The 15,295-nt window shown below is 53.9% G+C and overlaps 1 protein-coding gene and 1 long non-coding RNA gene across 3 annotated transcripts in view; one reads left to right on the forward strand and one right to left on the reverse strand.

Moving 5' to 3' along the window:
* Positions 1 to 651: 651 nt before the first annotated feature.
* On the forward strand, positions 652 to 2,359 carry LOC108638687. Its single transcript, XR_003915564.1, has 2 exons — positions 652 to 918; positions 2,173 to 2,359. It is a non-coding gene; the product is annotated as an uncharacterized LOC108638687 (long non-coding RNA).
* Positions 2,360 to 2,491: 132 nt separating this feature from the next.
* Positions 2,492 to 15,295, reverse strand: part of RHBDF1 (rhomboid 5 homolog 1) — a 36,098-nt gene continuing 23,294 nt past the window's right edge. For both annotated transcript variants that reach the window (XM_018067498.1, XM_018067499.2), the window contains 15 exons: positions 15,076 to 15,289; positions 13,166 to 13,372; positions 12,422 to 12,544; positions 12,102 to 12,262; positions 9,726 to 9,977; positions 9,005 to 9,116; positions 8,029 to 8,103; positions 7,321 to 7,482; positions 7,136 to 7,236; positions 6,433 to 6,496; positions 5,932 to 6,026; positions 4,969 to 5,044; positions 4,391 to 4,491; positions 3,970 to 4,123; positions 2,492 to 3,234 (listed from right to left, as the gene is read on the reverse strand). In XM_018067498.1, the coding sequence (XP_017922987.1) occupies positions 2,815 to 3,234; positions 3,970 to 4,123; positions 4,391 to 4,491; positions 4,969 to 5,044; positions 5,932 to 6,026; positions 6,433 to 6,496; positions 7,136 to 7,236; positions 7,321 to 7,482; positions 8,029 to 8,103; positions 9,005 to 9,116; positions 9,726 to 9,977; positions 12,102 to 12,262; positions 12,422 to 12,544; positions 13,166 to 13,372; positions 15,076 to 15,289 (2,317 nt within the window). In that variant the 3' untranslated portion in view covers positions 2,492 to 2,814. The remainder of the gene's footprint in view (positions 3,235 to 3,969; positions 4,124 to 4,390; positions 4,492 to 4,968; positions 5,045 to 5,931; positions 6,027 to 6,432; positions 6,497 to 7,135; positions 7,237 to 7,320; positions 7,483 to 8,028; positions 8,104 to 9,004; positions 9,117 to 9,725; positions 9,978 to 12,101; positions 12,263 to 12,421; positions 12,545 to 13,165; positions 13,373 to 15,075; positions 15,290 to 15,295) is intronic.

Here is a 15,295-nt window from a genome sequence, read left to right on the forward strand (position 1 = left end):
GGGACAGGCAGAGAGAGGCTCTCTGCAGGACAGGATGGCCTTGGGGGGGTTCCTCAGCCATCACCATCCTGTGCTGTGCTTATCCAGTTCAGACCACCCCAGGCACTGGGACTCACAGCTCTTGATCATCCCTCCAAAACTCCTGCAGAATAGGTGACAGCCTTGCAGAGCTGTTGATTTGGAACAAAGGAGGAGGGAATAAGAACTGGCACAGGTTGCCCAGGGAGGTTGTGGATGCCCCAGCCGTGGCAGTGTTCAAAGCCAGGTTGGACAAGGCCTTGAGGGAGCTGGTCTAGTGGGAGGTGCCCCTGCACGTGGCCCAGGGGGGTTGGGACTGGATAATCTTTAAAGTCCATTCCAACCCCTTAACATCCACGGAGAATGCCAAGGAAAGAGCTAACTAAGGATATGTGTGTTGATCTTTAGACCTGCTCAGCCACCTCTCAGAGACAATCTGCTAACAACACGGGCAGGTGACTCCCACATTTCCATGCCCATTCTTGGGAATGAGGAGGGATGAAGCACTTTCAAGCATTCTGCTGTTCCATACAGCAGTGCTGGGTGTGCCAGCCTGTGTGCAGATCAGTGAGAAAAGGTGGTCTGAAGTATTACAAATTTAGCAAGACAGCAAAGCTGACCTTGGAAGACCAAGCAATGGGTGACAGATGTGGCATTTAAGGGGTGGTTGGAGGTAAAGGCAGATGATCAGATCCTTCAGGGCTGGCAGCATGGGAGAATTTTACTGTGTCCTGTGATCGTAGGAGTCCATCTGCCCCTGGGAAAGAGGAGACTATAGAATTTCAAAGGTCGTTTTTCCTGGGAAACTGGCATATAACAGCATAACTCTCTGTTCAGGTATGGCATCAGGAACAGGGATGAGGTCAGCTTCATAAAGAAGCTTCGGAAGTGACCTGTTGGGTAAGTCCTCGATGTTCTTCGTCTTTTTCCCTGGGCCATGGTGTTCAGGCTCAGAGCAGCTGCTGTTGCAGAGCGTTCCTGCATGAGGCTGTGGCCTGTTTCCATATCCTGGTGTTGGTGTTTGTGCTCCTCTCAGGGTAGGGAGTGATAATTCAGCTGCTTCAGGTAGCACACACTGGGAGCAGCAGCAGGGACGTCTCAGTGCTGGCAGTGGCATCTCTAACTGTACTTTTATGTTTAGACTCTGAATCTGCTCTCAGTGTCTTGAGATTCATTAAACACGGTGTTCCTTTGCTGGGATTGCTTCTAGGACACTTCTTTCTTTTAGGCTTCTTAAATGTCTGGGAATTGCTGTCAGGAGCGTGGCTGGATGCTGATGAATCCCTGGTAGGAGGAAGGTGTCTGTATGACAGATGATGGTCATCAGCAGGGCACTCAGGTCCTTCTGTGAGCCTCAGACTGTAATCCCTGAGTTCCTGCTCTGCCAGCCTGCCCCTCCCACTCCTGTGCCACCCTGAGCACCTGCAGCCAACAGAAATGTCCCTCTGGTGCACCCAGGCAAATGCAAGGAGCAAACACAGCGTGTTTGTTGCTGTGCCACAGTGGATGTGGATTGAGCCATTCTTCTCAATTACTGCAAGCTATGAGGAATTAGGAAAGGGACCTCAGCTTACATAGCCTGTAGTTTTTGACTCCCAGTTTGTCCATTTTTCCTGGCTTATAGAAACTTGAGTTCAGCTGATTCACAGTTCTCAGGAGACAGGACACATTGCTGGGCAACTTTTGGTCATAATATTTCTGTGCAGCTTATGCCTCTAAGAACACTTCCAGCACAGGAAGCATTGGCAGCCACATGTATGTACCTGTTTGTAACTCATGCAGACGTAAATACTGCTATTTTTAGAAAGTTGTGCATGCAAACACAAGATGTGGCCAAGATTCTCAAGCTTAGTGAGTTTAAAATTATGTCTCTAAAAACACAATCACGGGGGTGGAAGAGCAATGGGAAGAGCAGCTTGTGCAAACTTTTGGGGTTTTGTTTTGCTGCTCCAGGTAGCTCAGTTAGAAACTGTTGCTTTGTGACCACAGTAACCTTTCCTTCTTCTTTCAACATTTGCAGCATCCACATATGTGCCCTCCCAGCAGCCACCTGTGGCACTGGCTGATCCCTCCTGGACAGTCAGGGCAGTGTGGTGGTAAGAGCCCAGCATGCAGCAACCATTTTCACTGCCAAATATTTTCTTTCCTTAACAGAGAGAGAGCAGACAAACCAGCCCTACCAAGACCAGACTGTGGATTCAGCACTTTCCTGGAGGAAAAGGTTTAATACTCTGAAGAGGAGCAAACTCTGTTGACTGGACATTCTCACATGTTTTTTGTGGTTGTTGTTTGTACGTGGAACACAATTCCAGGGATTAAAGAGACCCTCTAGTTTTCTGAAGCTTTTCAGGCCCTTATTTCCAGCTGCAGATCTGCATCTGGCTGGTTTTGGTGCTCAGAGGGGATTGATTCTCCTGGGACATGGAACAGTGTAAGTGAGATTAAGTAACAAACACAGGCACAGACTATGCAGAACAATTAACAGTAGCTAAAACGCTACCTCACTGTTTAATCACCACCTTAGCAGTAGTAAACAACTCTGGTTAAAAATGTAGTATTGAAACTAGTGTAATAAAAATAATGGCAGCAGAAAAGGTTCAATACAATTGAACAAGGCACAAACGTTCTGTTTTCAGAGTCTTCTGAGATAAGGCAAAACATGCCTGCCAAGTGCTAAGGAGACAGTTTAAATTAACCACGGGCAGGGTTAGAAGTGTCACTGGATTAGAGGCTTTGTCCCCATAATGCAAAGACAGTCCATCTCCAGGGCCTGCTCGAGAGGCCAGTCTTTGCCTTTCAGTGGAGCTGCGCGTCCAGGTCGTATTTCTCGCAGAATTTGTCTGTGAAGGGTATACAAGTGAGGAACTCGCACCACTCGCACTTGATGGGGTAGAAATAGAACAGAATCACGAGTCCTGAGAAGAGTGCAATGAAGATGAGCTGGAAAACTATAATTTGGCACCGTTTCCTATATAAATCAAACTTCCCAAAGCTAATGTAGGGCAGGAAGGCAAAGGAGAGGAAGAATCCGCTGATAAATCCTGAAATGTGAGCGAAATTATCAATCCAAGGCAGGAGGCCAAAGGCAAAAAGAAAGAGCACCACAGCCAGCAGCTTGAAGAAAGCCCTCCATGGGCGTGCCAGGATTTGCCAACTCTGGAAGAGCTCCACAAAGAGACAGGCCAGAATCCCAAACTGGGATCCTGCAGGGCCAACCTGCAGAAGAAGAGCATTACAGATAAGGTCAGGCTCGTGCTGTCTCCCTGGCCTCTACAGCCAGCCCCAGGCATCAGTTACTTGTTACTCAACTCCTTGTTCAGTGTTTCTTGGGGAAGAGACACTGCAGCCTTCAACTTCATCCCTGTAATGGGATGCAAGGAGTAAAGGGGCCTGGTTGGATTTAGGGCCAAGGTGTGAGGCCAGCAATCCCCAGAACAGACTTTGTATTTAAGGAGGGCAGATCTGGTTTAAGTTGCCAGAGAAGAGAAGCCCTTGAAGGCAATCCCCTGGCTCCCCCCACCCACCATGCACTTTTCTTTACAGAAGGACCTGGAAGATGGTCCTGCCATGCAGTCTTCTGTGGGCACACTGAGCTCTGCCCTTTGCCCCTCTCGTGCCACTCTCACGTGGAGGGTCTCTGGCACCAGCTACAGCGCTCGATTCCCAGCCTGCCCGAGGCCTCTCCTACCCCATGGTTGGCAACTCCCCATTTGTTATGGGGCAGCTTTCTTCCTGCAGCCAGCCCAGGCCAGTGACTAGGAAAGCCCAGGGTGCTCTGGGGGATGTTGCTGCTGATGGTGTAGTGCCATCTTCTACCTCCCCATGTGCCAAGGCTGCGCTGCAGGGACGAGCCAGCTCTGGCATCTCTGCCTCTGCCCCAGAGGCACAGCCACGGAGAGGAGGGTTGTATTCAGGGCAAGTTACCAGGACCCCGGTCTGCAGGAGACCCACCTCTGCTCTGTAGGGTAGAAATATTGCACTGGCAAGGTTCCCAGTGATGCCACTGAGAAGGTAGATGATAGAGATGCGGTGCCACCCTGCCAGCTTCTCCAGGTCCCGCAGGATCGTCATTTGGAAACAGACTGAAACCAGACAGTGCAGGATCCTGCCAAGTGCAGAGTACAGGAGCTGAAGCAGCAGCCACTGAAGTCACCCCTGTGCTCGTGTTCTGTCCCCAGCCTTGCTCAGAGCTCCTGCTCTGGTCTTGCCCACGCCACTAATCCCTCCCAGCAAACACAGGATGGTAAACGTTGGCAGGGGCCACAGCTCAGCACCCCCGAGTCCCCTGGGCAGGGACAGCCAGAGCAACTCAGCAACCCCAGGGCTGAGGGTTCCCCCACCCAGACAGGGGAAGTTTTACCCCTCTGCTTACCCAGCATGGAGGAAAAGCGAGAGCCAGAGGCGGTAGAACTGGTCGGGGACTTCTGGGTTTAGGAAAGGGAGGAGCCCACAGACGTCATCCATGCAGTGCACCTAGGGCAGGAGCAGGGATGTCAGGGGCCCTTCACCAAGGCCAGGGCAGAGCCTGCAGGTATCTGTGGCAGAGGGCTCCTCCTGCTTCTCTGCTGAACCAAGTCCCAGCACCAAGTGACACGTGACCCACCCTTCCCTGTGGCAGCTTTATGCTCATTCTCCACCCCAGCACACACAGCTAAGGCATCTGCTCACTCATGGAGCAGGACAGGTGCCTTCTCCCCCTGCCTACACACTGGTCCTGTGCTGGGCTCCCACAGCTGCCAGCCCAAGTCCTGAAATGGCCTCCAAAGAGCTACAGATGCAGCCAGCTCTGCCACTCCAGTCTGGATCAGCAGCTTCCCGCAGGCTCAGGGCGGGACAGGACACAGGCCTGCCACCCACACTGCAGCACTGTCACCCCTCAGACCTTGCCAAGCTGCCAAGGGGAACTGGAGGGAGAAGGGCAGCCATACAACCCCCCAGCCCCACACTCACCTGAGAGCAGAGCGTTGCCTCCTCGTGGAAATAGCCCCGCATAAATTCACAATACTCCCGGGAGGTTATTTCACACCTGCAGGAGGCACAAGTCACACGTGGAAGGGACAATGGATCACTCCTGTGCCCTTCTCAGGCTGCCCATTCCCCCTTGTCTCATCCCATCTGTGAGAACTGATGCCTTCAGCTGCTGTAGTGTCTCAACAGAGGCACAAATACATTCCCATTGAGTGCAGTGCCACTCTCCACTCACCCCTCCTGCTTCTCTCCCACAGGGATCCCTGCCTCACCTCCACAGACCAGCACACAGAGGCTCCAAAACAGGTGCCAAAGCTGAGCTATTTACAGCTGAGAACCACCACAGCCTGGGGAAGCTGTCTCAGGCTGGGGGAGTCTTGTGCCTCTGCAGCTGCCAGAGTGGAAAGGGGGCCTAGGCCAGGAGCATCCTGGTTATGACCTTCAGGGACAGAGAAACTCCTTGGGACAGCACTGATTTTTCTCCCCAGGAGGGAAAGCCAGGCCCAAGCACTAGGTAACTACTCAAGCTCAGGAGCAGCTGAGGAAGAACAGCATCTTCCTCTTTTGCAAACCCAGAGCCCGTCGTTTCCTGGCATGTCCTTTGAGTGCTTGTGGACTGCAGGTTGGGGCCAATGTAGCTGGACATTCCCAGAACTCCTCAGCAGAATTATTTAATCCCTTATGATCCAAGTCCCTCCAAACTGCAGGACCAGTTGAGTGAGATACCCTGCTGCACCTCATGCTGGCTGTTATCTCCTGCTCATCCCAGAGTCCTGCTCCGGCTGGGAGACCTGTCCTGGCTCTCTGTCCAACTCCCCTTCCCAGCAGGGCTCTGGGCTGTGTGTGGAAAGGACAAGGAGGACAAATGGCTGTGTCTACAACCTGAAAAGACCCCCTGTGTCTCACCCCAACACCCAGCCCCTCCACACAGGCAGAACTCCTTACCTTCCTTTGGTCCCAATGCAGCAGGGCCTGCCTGTAATCACACAGTCCATGTGGAGGTGGTTGGTGTAATTCCCAGCACTGTTTTTTGTGCAGATCTAGAAAACAACAACAGTTGCCTGGATAAAGTCAAAACAGCCCCTTGGGAAGAAGCCAGTTCCCAGACAGAGGCCTCCCTCCGACAGCAGGATGCTGCCTGATACTCCATCTGCCTGAGCATCAGTTGCCACCTCCTCTCCAGCCCTGAGGCTGAGCTGGTTTCCATCCTCCTGTTACCCTGGGAGGGCCCAGGGCTTCAGTTGGCACAGGGCAACTTGTGTTGTTGGAGGGCTCTGAGCCTTGGTGAGGCAGACCATGGCTGCCCTGAGCTGGTGCTTGTGACAAGCAGCAGAAGCTGCACCAGAGGCCCTGCCCTTCCACCAGCACAGCTGTGGCTCTGCACAGGGGGATGCCAGGGCCATGTTCCAGCTGCCCTGCAGGCTCTGTGCCTCCCGGGATGCTCACCGGCCACTTGGTGATGTCGTCTGGCCACTCGTGGGGCTCCATCGAGGCTGGCTGCTCACACACCCTGCAGCAACAGAGCACAATCAGCCTGAAGTACCTTTCCCCAGCACCAGGCAGGATTCCCACACTGTCCCTATCCCAAGGCTGCCATCCCACAGCTCCCCTCTGTCCCCCAGATCAGCCAAGACCATGCTCATCAAAGCTACAGCCTCCTTCTAGTCACTGCTGCAGCACAAAGGCAGGAGAGCAGGCAGCTGCCCAGCAACCAGCTGGATCCCTTCCAGGTGGACACACCCAGAGAGTGGGAATTGAGCTGCTCTCAGCTCTACATCAGCCCCCAGTGACTGTGCAGTGCCACCCAGCAGCTGGCAGGGCTGGGGGCAGAGGTGTGCTGGGAACTGCTGCACCCCTGTGTGTGTGGGGAGCAGGGGAGGAGGGGGAGTGGGATGAGGAAGGCACCCACAGCTCACAACAGCAACTCTGCAGGTGGGCAGCAACACCAGTGGAGACCAGGGGCGAACAGAAATACAGTCACACTCTGCCTGAGCCTCCCCTGCAGTCGTCAGGACAGGCAGGGACATCACTGCCCCATATCCCTTGGTCTGCAGAGCAGCTGCTGTCCCATCCAGCAATCCACTGGCCTGGGGCTGACTCACCACTGGCCCTGTCCCCCAGGATGGCAGCTGGGCCAGGCAGGACCTACCTGGGGTCCTGATGACAAACAGACCCGAACTGCCTCTTGTTCCCTGCCAGCATCGGCGTGCTGGGGTGATGGGGCCACTTCACCCACACGGCCAGCGTGGACTGCAGGAGAGAGGAGAGGTGTCACCATGAAGCCCAGGGAGGGAGAAGCACCAGGGGCAGCAGGGAAGGGGCCCTGGCACTCACTGAGCACTCCTCCTCTGAGGTCTGCACGCAGCCCGACTTGTCGTTCCGCACACAACAGGCCGAGTGCTTCTCCTTCTCCCTCTTGGCGCTGATGAAGCTGTGCACTTGCTGGTCCTGCCTCATGCACGGTGAGAACTTGGCCCCCAGGTGGATCAGGGCCTCCTGGCAGAGATGGAAACACCCAGCTCAGCCAAGGGGCAGAGCAGGCTGGGGGAACTGCACGGGGTGGCCCTATCCAGACTCAAGGGACCAGGGACAAATCCTGCATGATGAAGCCCAACACACACCAGGCACACTCTCGGTATTTGCTTGGAAGACGGGCCCAGAACAAAAGTTCAGGGATTTTCTTTCCCATGGCTGGGAAAGAAAAAACTTTGGGACATTCTTTCTTTATCTTTGTCTTTCCCAGGTGGAATGGCATCAGGAAAGCTGTCCACACACCATACAACTCCTGCATTTTCTCTAACCCCAAGCTTGGCTTTGTAGGGACAGGGTGCAAAGCAGGAGTGCCCAGGTCCATCCCAGCCTCAGACAGCCCATTCTGTGAGGTAGCTGGGGCTGGGAGCACTGCTGCTCCCTGACAGTTATGGCAGATCCCCAAGTTCCAAGCAATGGAGGGCTCCAGTCCCTGGGATGGCACAACTGCAGGGCACAGTCCCCCATCTGCCCACCAACAGTGCCACCAACAGTGCCACCGACAGCACTCACTGAGCTGGGGCCGATCCAGAAGTTTTCCTGCTGAACATACTTGACGTTTTCATAAACCCCTCTGTTCCGCAAGACCTGCAAGGAGAGAAAGCAAGAGCCCTGTGAGCTCCTGCCCACAGGGTCAGCAGAGCAAGCAGCAGGGGCTGGTGGAAACAGCCCCCAGGATGAGCAGAAATCCTCACAGCCAATGACTGGGCTCATGGTTTCTCAAACAGGTCTTTTGCAGGATCACAGGTAAACCCCTGTCAAGACTTGGGCATCTTCATTTTAACATTTCTCTTCAAATGCTTATCACTGGCTACTTCAGCTTTCAAGAAATTCCAAGGCCTGGAGACCTGGGAGTGGCCTGAGAGCCTGCAAAAAGCTTCACACAGCTCAGCAGCACAGGCAGCCCCAGCTGGCAGTGCAGGCCCAGGTGCTGGTGGCAGTGCTCTGAAAGCTGTCAGACACGTAGGTGAGAAACTCCCCAGGCATTCCCTGCATGGAGCAGGGGCACGACTGTACCCCAGAGACCTTTCACAACGTGTGGGAAGGCTACCAACAGCTTCAGGATCAGCCCTCAAAGTCAAACAGGTCAGTTTTGCTCCTGGCAGGAGCAAAATCCTGCGACTGCTGCAAAAACTTAGCCCAGGTTTGAAATATTTCCCTGCCATGAACATCCTTCTGGTCTCCACCAGGAGGGGAACAAGTTGTTTGGAAGTGCTGCCAGCACAGCCAGAGCCAGAGGCAGAGCCTGTGAAAAGCCCACCATGCTTTGTGTCAGATATAATCTGCTATCAAGAGCAAGGTGGCTGCAGGAGGGAGAGACGATGGTCTAGGGGCTCACAGAGATGCTGCAGGCAGCCCCCCACGGCTGGACATCCAGAATTCAGCCATCAAGGCCCTCAGGCAAGTAGCCAGTATGCTGAAGACTATGACATAAGAGCCAGCAGCTGAAAGCTGAGACACTGCAGGCAAGTGAGGGGGATTCACTTACTGAATCAACAGTTTCGTGTTGTGAGAACCCCACAGGGGCGATGCCGTAGATGCACACAGCGAGGATGGTGATGAGGGAATGCACAAAGGTGACCCAGTAGGTGAAGAAAGGCCTGGATGGAGGTAAAGGGAAAAGATCAGAGGCAGAAACCCAGGCATATTGCACCTACTCACAGAACACAGGAGAAAAGCTGCTGCTTTTCCCCGGGGACCTCGCCAAAACCTGGGTACACAGCCAGGATCACCTAGGGATGCACAGACTGAAGGTGATGATCTAAGGCCTTGCTGGCAGACAGACCTTGTTTACTCTGACTCCCCCATTACACCAGACAACCACCCTTTCCCAAGAAAACATCCCTGAGAACACTGAAGCCTGGTGCCAAACTGTGCCATGTGTCTGATATAACGGCCCTAGGGGAATGATCAGAGACAGGGATACCTGAGCCTTCCTGTTCATCACAGGACAGTGGTGGTGGGGCAGAGACCTGCAGTCCCTCCAGGCAGCAGAGATCCAGACACCCAAAGCAACGTGAGGAGCCGGGTGAGCTCCCAGTGCACGGTGACACCAACACGGTGCTGCCTGCTGCAGCTGGCCCTGTACTCCAGGGATACACACTGGGGGGTCTCAGCAGCACCCCCAGGCAGTGCCCTGAGTCACCAGAGGGCAACAGCCCTCACCCACACACCGGTTGTGCTGGGGACCTGCCCTGCTGCAGCCTCACCTGTGGTCGTCCATGTCCTCGATCTGCCGCTTGACATAGCTGTCGATGCGCTTGCGGTACGTCCTGTTGGTCAGCTTGCCCACCATGCCCAGCCCGTAGGGCCTCTTCTCCTTGGCAAAGAGCTTCCTGACGGGCACGGCGATGCGCTGCCCGCGCTTCTGGGGGCTCACGCTCACCACCTCCTGCCGCAAGCGCACCTTGGGCTGCGCCAGGCCCCCGTCCTTCTGCTTCCTCCAGCCGCGCTCCAGGGGGCTGCAACCAAAAGCAGGACAGCCGTGGGGAACAGCCCTCCCCTGCTCCGTGGTGGCAGCAGAACCTCTGCCTGGCCCACTGCTGAGGGCACACAAGGTGCCCTGAAGGGGAAGCTGCATTTCAAAGGGTTGCACGGGGCCAGCAGATGAAAGCACAGGATGACACGCAGAAGGTGGCACAAAGCAGCTGTGCCAAACTAAGCCCCACTTGAGGAGCTCTCAAGGCTTTAAAGTGTTCCAGTAACAGGCACATCTGCAGCCTCAGGCACATCAATTTCCTCCTCTACTTCATTCCTCCTGCTCTGGTCTCTGCTGTGAAATGGAAGTGCAGTTTAGCCCAGCAGTGTAAATCCCCACCTTTAAAGCACTTCAGTGGGACTGGACTGGCAGATCAAACCTCCTGTGCCCACCCAATCAGACAGAGGAGAACCAAAAAAGAAACTGGCACTGTCACATGCTGCAAGCTGTGCCAGTTACCTCTCACAGTCTCTCTTCCATTCCCCCCTTTATTTGTACCAATGTGTGTGTTTTTCAGAACAACAAAACCAGGCTTCAACAACACAATAAAAATCCCAAGCATACTGAGTTAAAAGGAGGCTTTTTTACCAAAATAGATCTGATGAAGGCTGCACAGTTTACTGGTGAATAGTACTTGCTTTGTAAGACTCCATCATATCCAGACAGTTTTGTATTTCCTTGCTCTTAAACAGCAGTGTGGAGGTTCAGGTCTCCAGCATTCAATCCCTGATCAGAAAAGCCAAGTAACCTCCCATTTCACCATCCTCACTGCCTGGCACCGTAGTAGGCATGTCCCTGGCATGTGATCTAGTCCAGGTGACCTCCTCTGGTTTCCTAAATGTCCCACTCTGCACACAGACAGGAGTTGTCAGAGATGGTGAGAGAAACCAGCTAACAAACTTTTTGCTGAAAGATCACCAGAGCACCTTGGAGGGAGCATGACAGCTCTGAAGAATGGGCAGGCAACAGGATGAGGGAGAATCTGAACCTCTTTAGCCAAAATCTTGCAGGAAACTTCAGCTCTTTTCAATATAGTGCACCTTGCAGAAGATGCATTTTAACACCCCAACTTCCCCTTGGGAAGTCCTTCTCCCACAGAAGGTGCAGATTCCACTTGCCCCAGAGTTGAAGTGGTTTCTGTGTTACAGAGGTGCTGTTTGCCAGTGTTCTTCCCTGTGCTGGGCTGGGAGCCTGTGCCAAAACAAACCCCTGGCCACGTAAAGGACACCCAACTGTGATTCTGATAACAGCCCTCTGAAGTGTGAAAGAAATGTATTTTCCTCAATAAATACAGCTATTTGAGGAGATCCAAGTGGTGCCAAGAAGACTGGAACCGTCTCAGAGGAGTGACAACAAACTCCCACCACTCGCTGCTTCCCCTTATGTTAAGGCTGAGCCAAGTTCTTGGAAACACTTGAAGGGAAAGCGCCAACACAGCAAGATGGGCTGTGAGCAGCAGAACCACAACAAGGACCTCCCTGTCTGCTCCATGTTCACACCCAGCAGAGCTCTGTGCTGGGGTGAGCTGCCAGCTAAGCTAGAGCTGACTCGGAAACGACACGGAGCAATTACTCAGTACCACTTACTCAGGTGGAAAAAATCTAGGCATACAGTACAGTACCACCCACATATTTGTAGGGCTCTCAGCATCAGTGCCACACCTTTCTCCCGTTTCAAGTGAGGAATGTAGCCCAGCTCGACACTCAGCAATGCTTCACACTGCTCCTTGGAGCAAGACAACAGTTACTGGTGACTGTTGCAATGGCAACAGCCTTCTTGTCTTTGCTACGCTCTCCATAGCCAAAGGCTGGCCCCCCAGCACCCTCACAGCTGATTTAAAGTGTCTTTTGTTTCCTCAAGGCATTATACAATCTCTGAAACACATTAGGTGAGGCTGGAAGTTGCTGGAGAGGCTGCAGAGGTGGCCTCAGAGTCACCTTTTGCACGCCTGGGTAGCTGGTTTTAAAGAAAACCCATCACTGCCATGCTCTGAGCTCTGCACCAGGCACCCACAGCACTCACATGGCTTCCTCTGCACAGAAGGTCCCACGGCAGATGGGTTGGTCACCCCCTGTTAGGCTTTGGCAGCTTCCAGGAAGATACTCACAGTAGTAAGTGGCTTCTTTCGAGCTCGTTTTTGTCCAAGGCTCCTCCTGTAAGATCTGTCTGATCTGGAGGTTTCACCTCAGCATCTTTGATTGCAGCTTCTGACGGCGACTCAAACACTTCATCCGGGTAAGTAGAGAGCTCCTCATGAAGGACTCCTTCCTGGGCAGAGACACAGAAGTCCCATCAGAAGATGCCAACACCCCATTTGTGACACCAGCCCTGGCAGAAAGCGGTGCTGCTGCCTGCAACACACAGTCCTGCCAGGACTAGAGTCCTGCCCTGCCTTTGGGGCCACACCAGGCCAGACCTGCCCCTCACCCGAGCGAAGAAAGAAGTGTCGAGCTCATCCGGAAAATCCACCGTGTCCTCCTCCAGGAAACTCGCCGGGGTGAAGCTGCGCCGCTGAGCCCTCCTGAGCGTGCTGTCCTTCACCGAGCGGCCCTGAGCCAGAGAAAGGGGCACCAGGTCACTGCCAGCCACACACAGGGCCACCCCAGCCACTGCACGGGGAGCCCAAGTGCTGAGCTGCCTCATGCTTGTGTGTGGAGCACAACAGACTTGATGTGTGACACCTTCCTGGTGAGACTCACGGGTGAGACCCCACTCCTCAATCCACAGTGCCCATCTCCAGGCTCCTCCACCACATATGTCTCTGACCAAACCACAGTGATGGGTGGTACTGGGCACAGCAAAAAGGTCACTGGGCCCAGGAAAGCAGACACATGGAAGAATAAAGAGACTTGTATGGTAATAACCTTGGGTATTTCTGCTGTTCCATGACTGCTCACCAGGAGCAGTTGGACCACCCAAAGGTCCAGGCAGACTGCACTGGACCTGCTGGAATGCTCTGAGGTTGTTGGCAAAAAAAGGCCCCAGGTAAAAAAAGGGAAAGCAAAAGGGAAAGCAAAAACCGAGCCACCATCCCCGCTTCTTGCCAGTCCTGCCTCCTGGACACGTGGCTGAAACACAAGAGGAGGTGCCTGGGTTTCCTGCCCTCCAGCACGGCTCTCCCCACCCTCCCTGCCCAGCAGCTCCTTCCCTGTCACCCTTCCCTCGCCGTACCTTCACCAACGCCGCGGCCGCTCGGAAGCTCATCTTGGCCACAGACTCGCGCTTGCGGCGCCGGGGCAGGCGGTTGAAGCCCGAGCGGGAGCTGGTGAAGGAGCAGAGGGACGTGGCCCCGGGGGTGATGGGGGTGTGGGGGATGCTGCAGCCGTCGGCGTCCTCAGCCATGCGGAAAGCTCGGCCGCGGGCCAGGGGGTCGATGATCTGCAGAGAGAAGCAGCCCATCAGCCCATTCACCCCCAGACCCTTCCCCACCAAGCCCTCCTCCCTCCAGGCAAACATCCTGAGACCGTGACAGGCACCTGGCTCCTGGGACTGACCAAGAACCAGGCTGGATGGACCAACAACCAATTCTACAATAGGGAGATCCAGAACAGCCTGTTGCAAGCTAAGGCCTAGTTGTAAGACTCAAGCCTAAGTCCCCAAACCTCTCCCTCTCCCCCCCTTTTTTTTTTCTGTTGTTGGTATTGATTTTTGTCACCCAGACTGTTCCAGACTTTCACAGGACACTTCAAACCTCCTTCAGCCCTTCCTGAGCTCTTGGTTTCACTCTCTCCCGTGCCAGTGAGCTCTACAGACAGGGAATGTGCTGTCTAAACAGGAGTTTGAGAAATCCCTGAAAACAGCCAGGTTCTTTCTCCAGCTAGTTTCCTTCCTGATACTGGACAGCTCAGGACTTAAACAGTATCCTGTTATCCTGCTGAAGCTTAACTGTATATTTACATCTGCTTCCATTAATTAGGTTTAACAGCTGGACGGAGCAGGCAAGCTTCCAGGAGCTGCAAGCCCTTCTTTGGGACTCCTCAGGCCAAAGCTCTCACTTATTCCAAACATAGGAATCAACGTAATGAAAATATTGCCTTCAGCTACAAACCTTGCCTCTGTCCTTACATCATCACAGCTGTGGTTTCCATATGACCTCTACGCTTTATCCTAAGGTTTTACGAGCCTTTTTAATCCACAGCTGAACACTCAATGGGAACACTTGATGGGCTTACACACCTACTGACACCATGTTCTGATTTAATGTAGCCCACAGGCAGCCCAACAGTATTTGAGTCTCCTGTGGCCAAAGACCAACTGGTAAGGAAACAGGAAAGAGCCCAACAAAGTGAAACTTGATTGAAAAACGCACAATATTCTCCTCTGCTTCAGTGGTGCAGCCAGGCTTCAGGTCCTGCTTTGGCAGGAATGGCTTCCCACCAGCCCAGGTTGCAGTGGGGCTCACTAAAGCACAGTCATCAACCACAGCAATTAGTGTTGATGAGAGGAGCAAAGGGAAGGGTTGGGATACTGTGGGTTAGTTCAGAGGTGCTGGTAACTGGATGTGCTCAACTGGGCCTGGCCCCCTGGGGTCACACTTGAAGGCAGTGAGTGGGAGGCTACCAGATGCCCTTTGCAGGCACACAAAACCATTTCTGAGGACCCAAGAGCAGAGCTGTAGCATCACTGATGCAAGAGCCACTTTCCAAAGTCCTAAAACATAACCAGGTTTCTATGAGGACAGTAGCTGTGTTCTGCTTGGGGTAAGTGTACTGAGTAATACCAGGCCTGTTACTGCACATCTGGGTCCAGGATACTGACCACTCTGTAAACCAGGATTTCATCCTTGCAAAATGGCAGCAAAAGGCCTGAGCTGAAAGCTCTTGGACACACTGCACACATGTTACCACCACAGTCCCAGCATGACAAACACAGCCCTGAGCCTACTGCTGGCACAGCTAAGGGATCTCAGCCAACGACACCAGAGAGGCTGCTGGAGGAGGAACTCTGCCAAACTGTACCTGAGCCGTGAGAAGTGTCTGAGCAGGGAGCCCAGACATGTCCGGGCAGAGCTCAGCCCACAGCCAGGTCACAGCTCCCACAGCAGCACAGGCACAGTGCAGGGAACTCAGGAGGGCGCTCACCTTTTGCATGCCCAGCTGGCAGGGTCCCACATAGAGGGGAGGGGGAGTCTCTGTGCTCGTTAGAGAAATATTGTCCTGACTGGGCAGGTCCATCTCCCGGATGACCTGAGGTTTCAGCTTCCCGTAGCGCAGGCTGCAGTGCCGCAGGCTCTTCCTCTGCCACTTCTGAGTCGCGTCGCTGTCTTTGCTCACCCCGAACCAGTCTGCTGTGCCCCTGAAA

The sequence above is a fragment of the Manacus vitellinus genome, unplaced genomic scaffold, assembly GCF_001715985.3.
Source record: "Manacus vitellinus isolate BGI_N305 unplaced genomic scaffold, ASM171598v3 scaffold_12_pilon, whole genome shotgun sequence".
Lineage (NCBI taxonomy): Eukaryota > Metazoa > Chordata > Aves > Passeriformes > Pipridae > Manacus > Manacus vitellinus.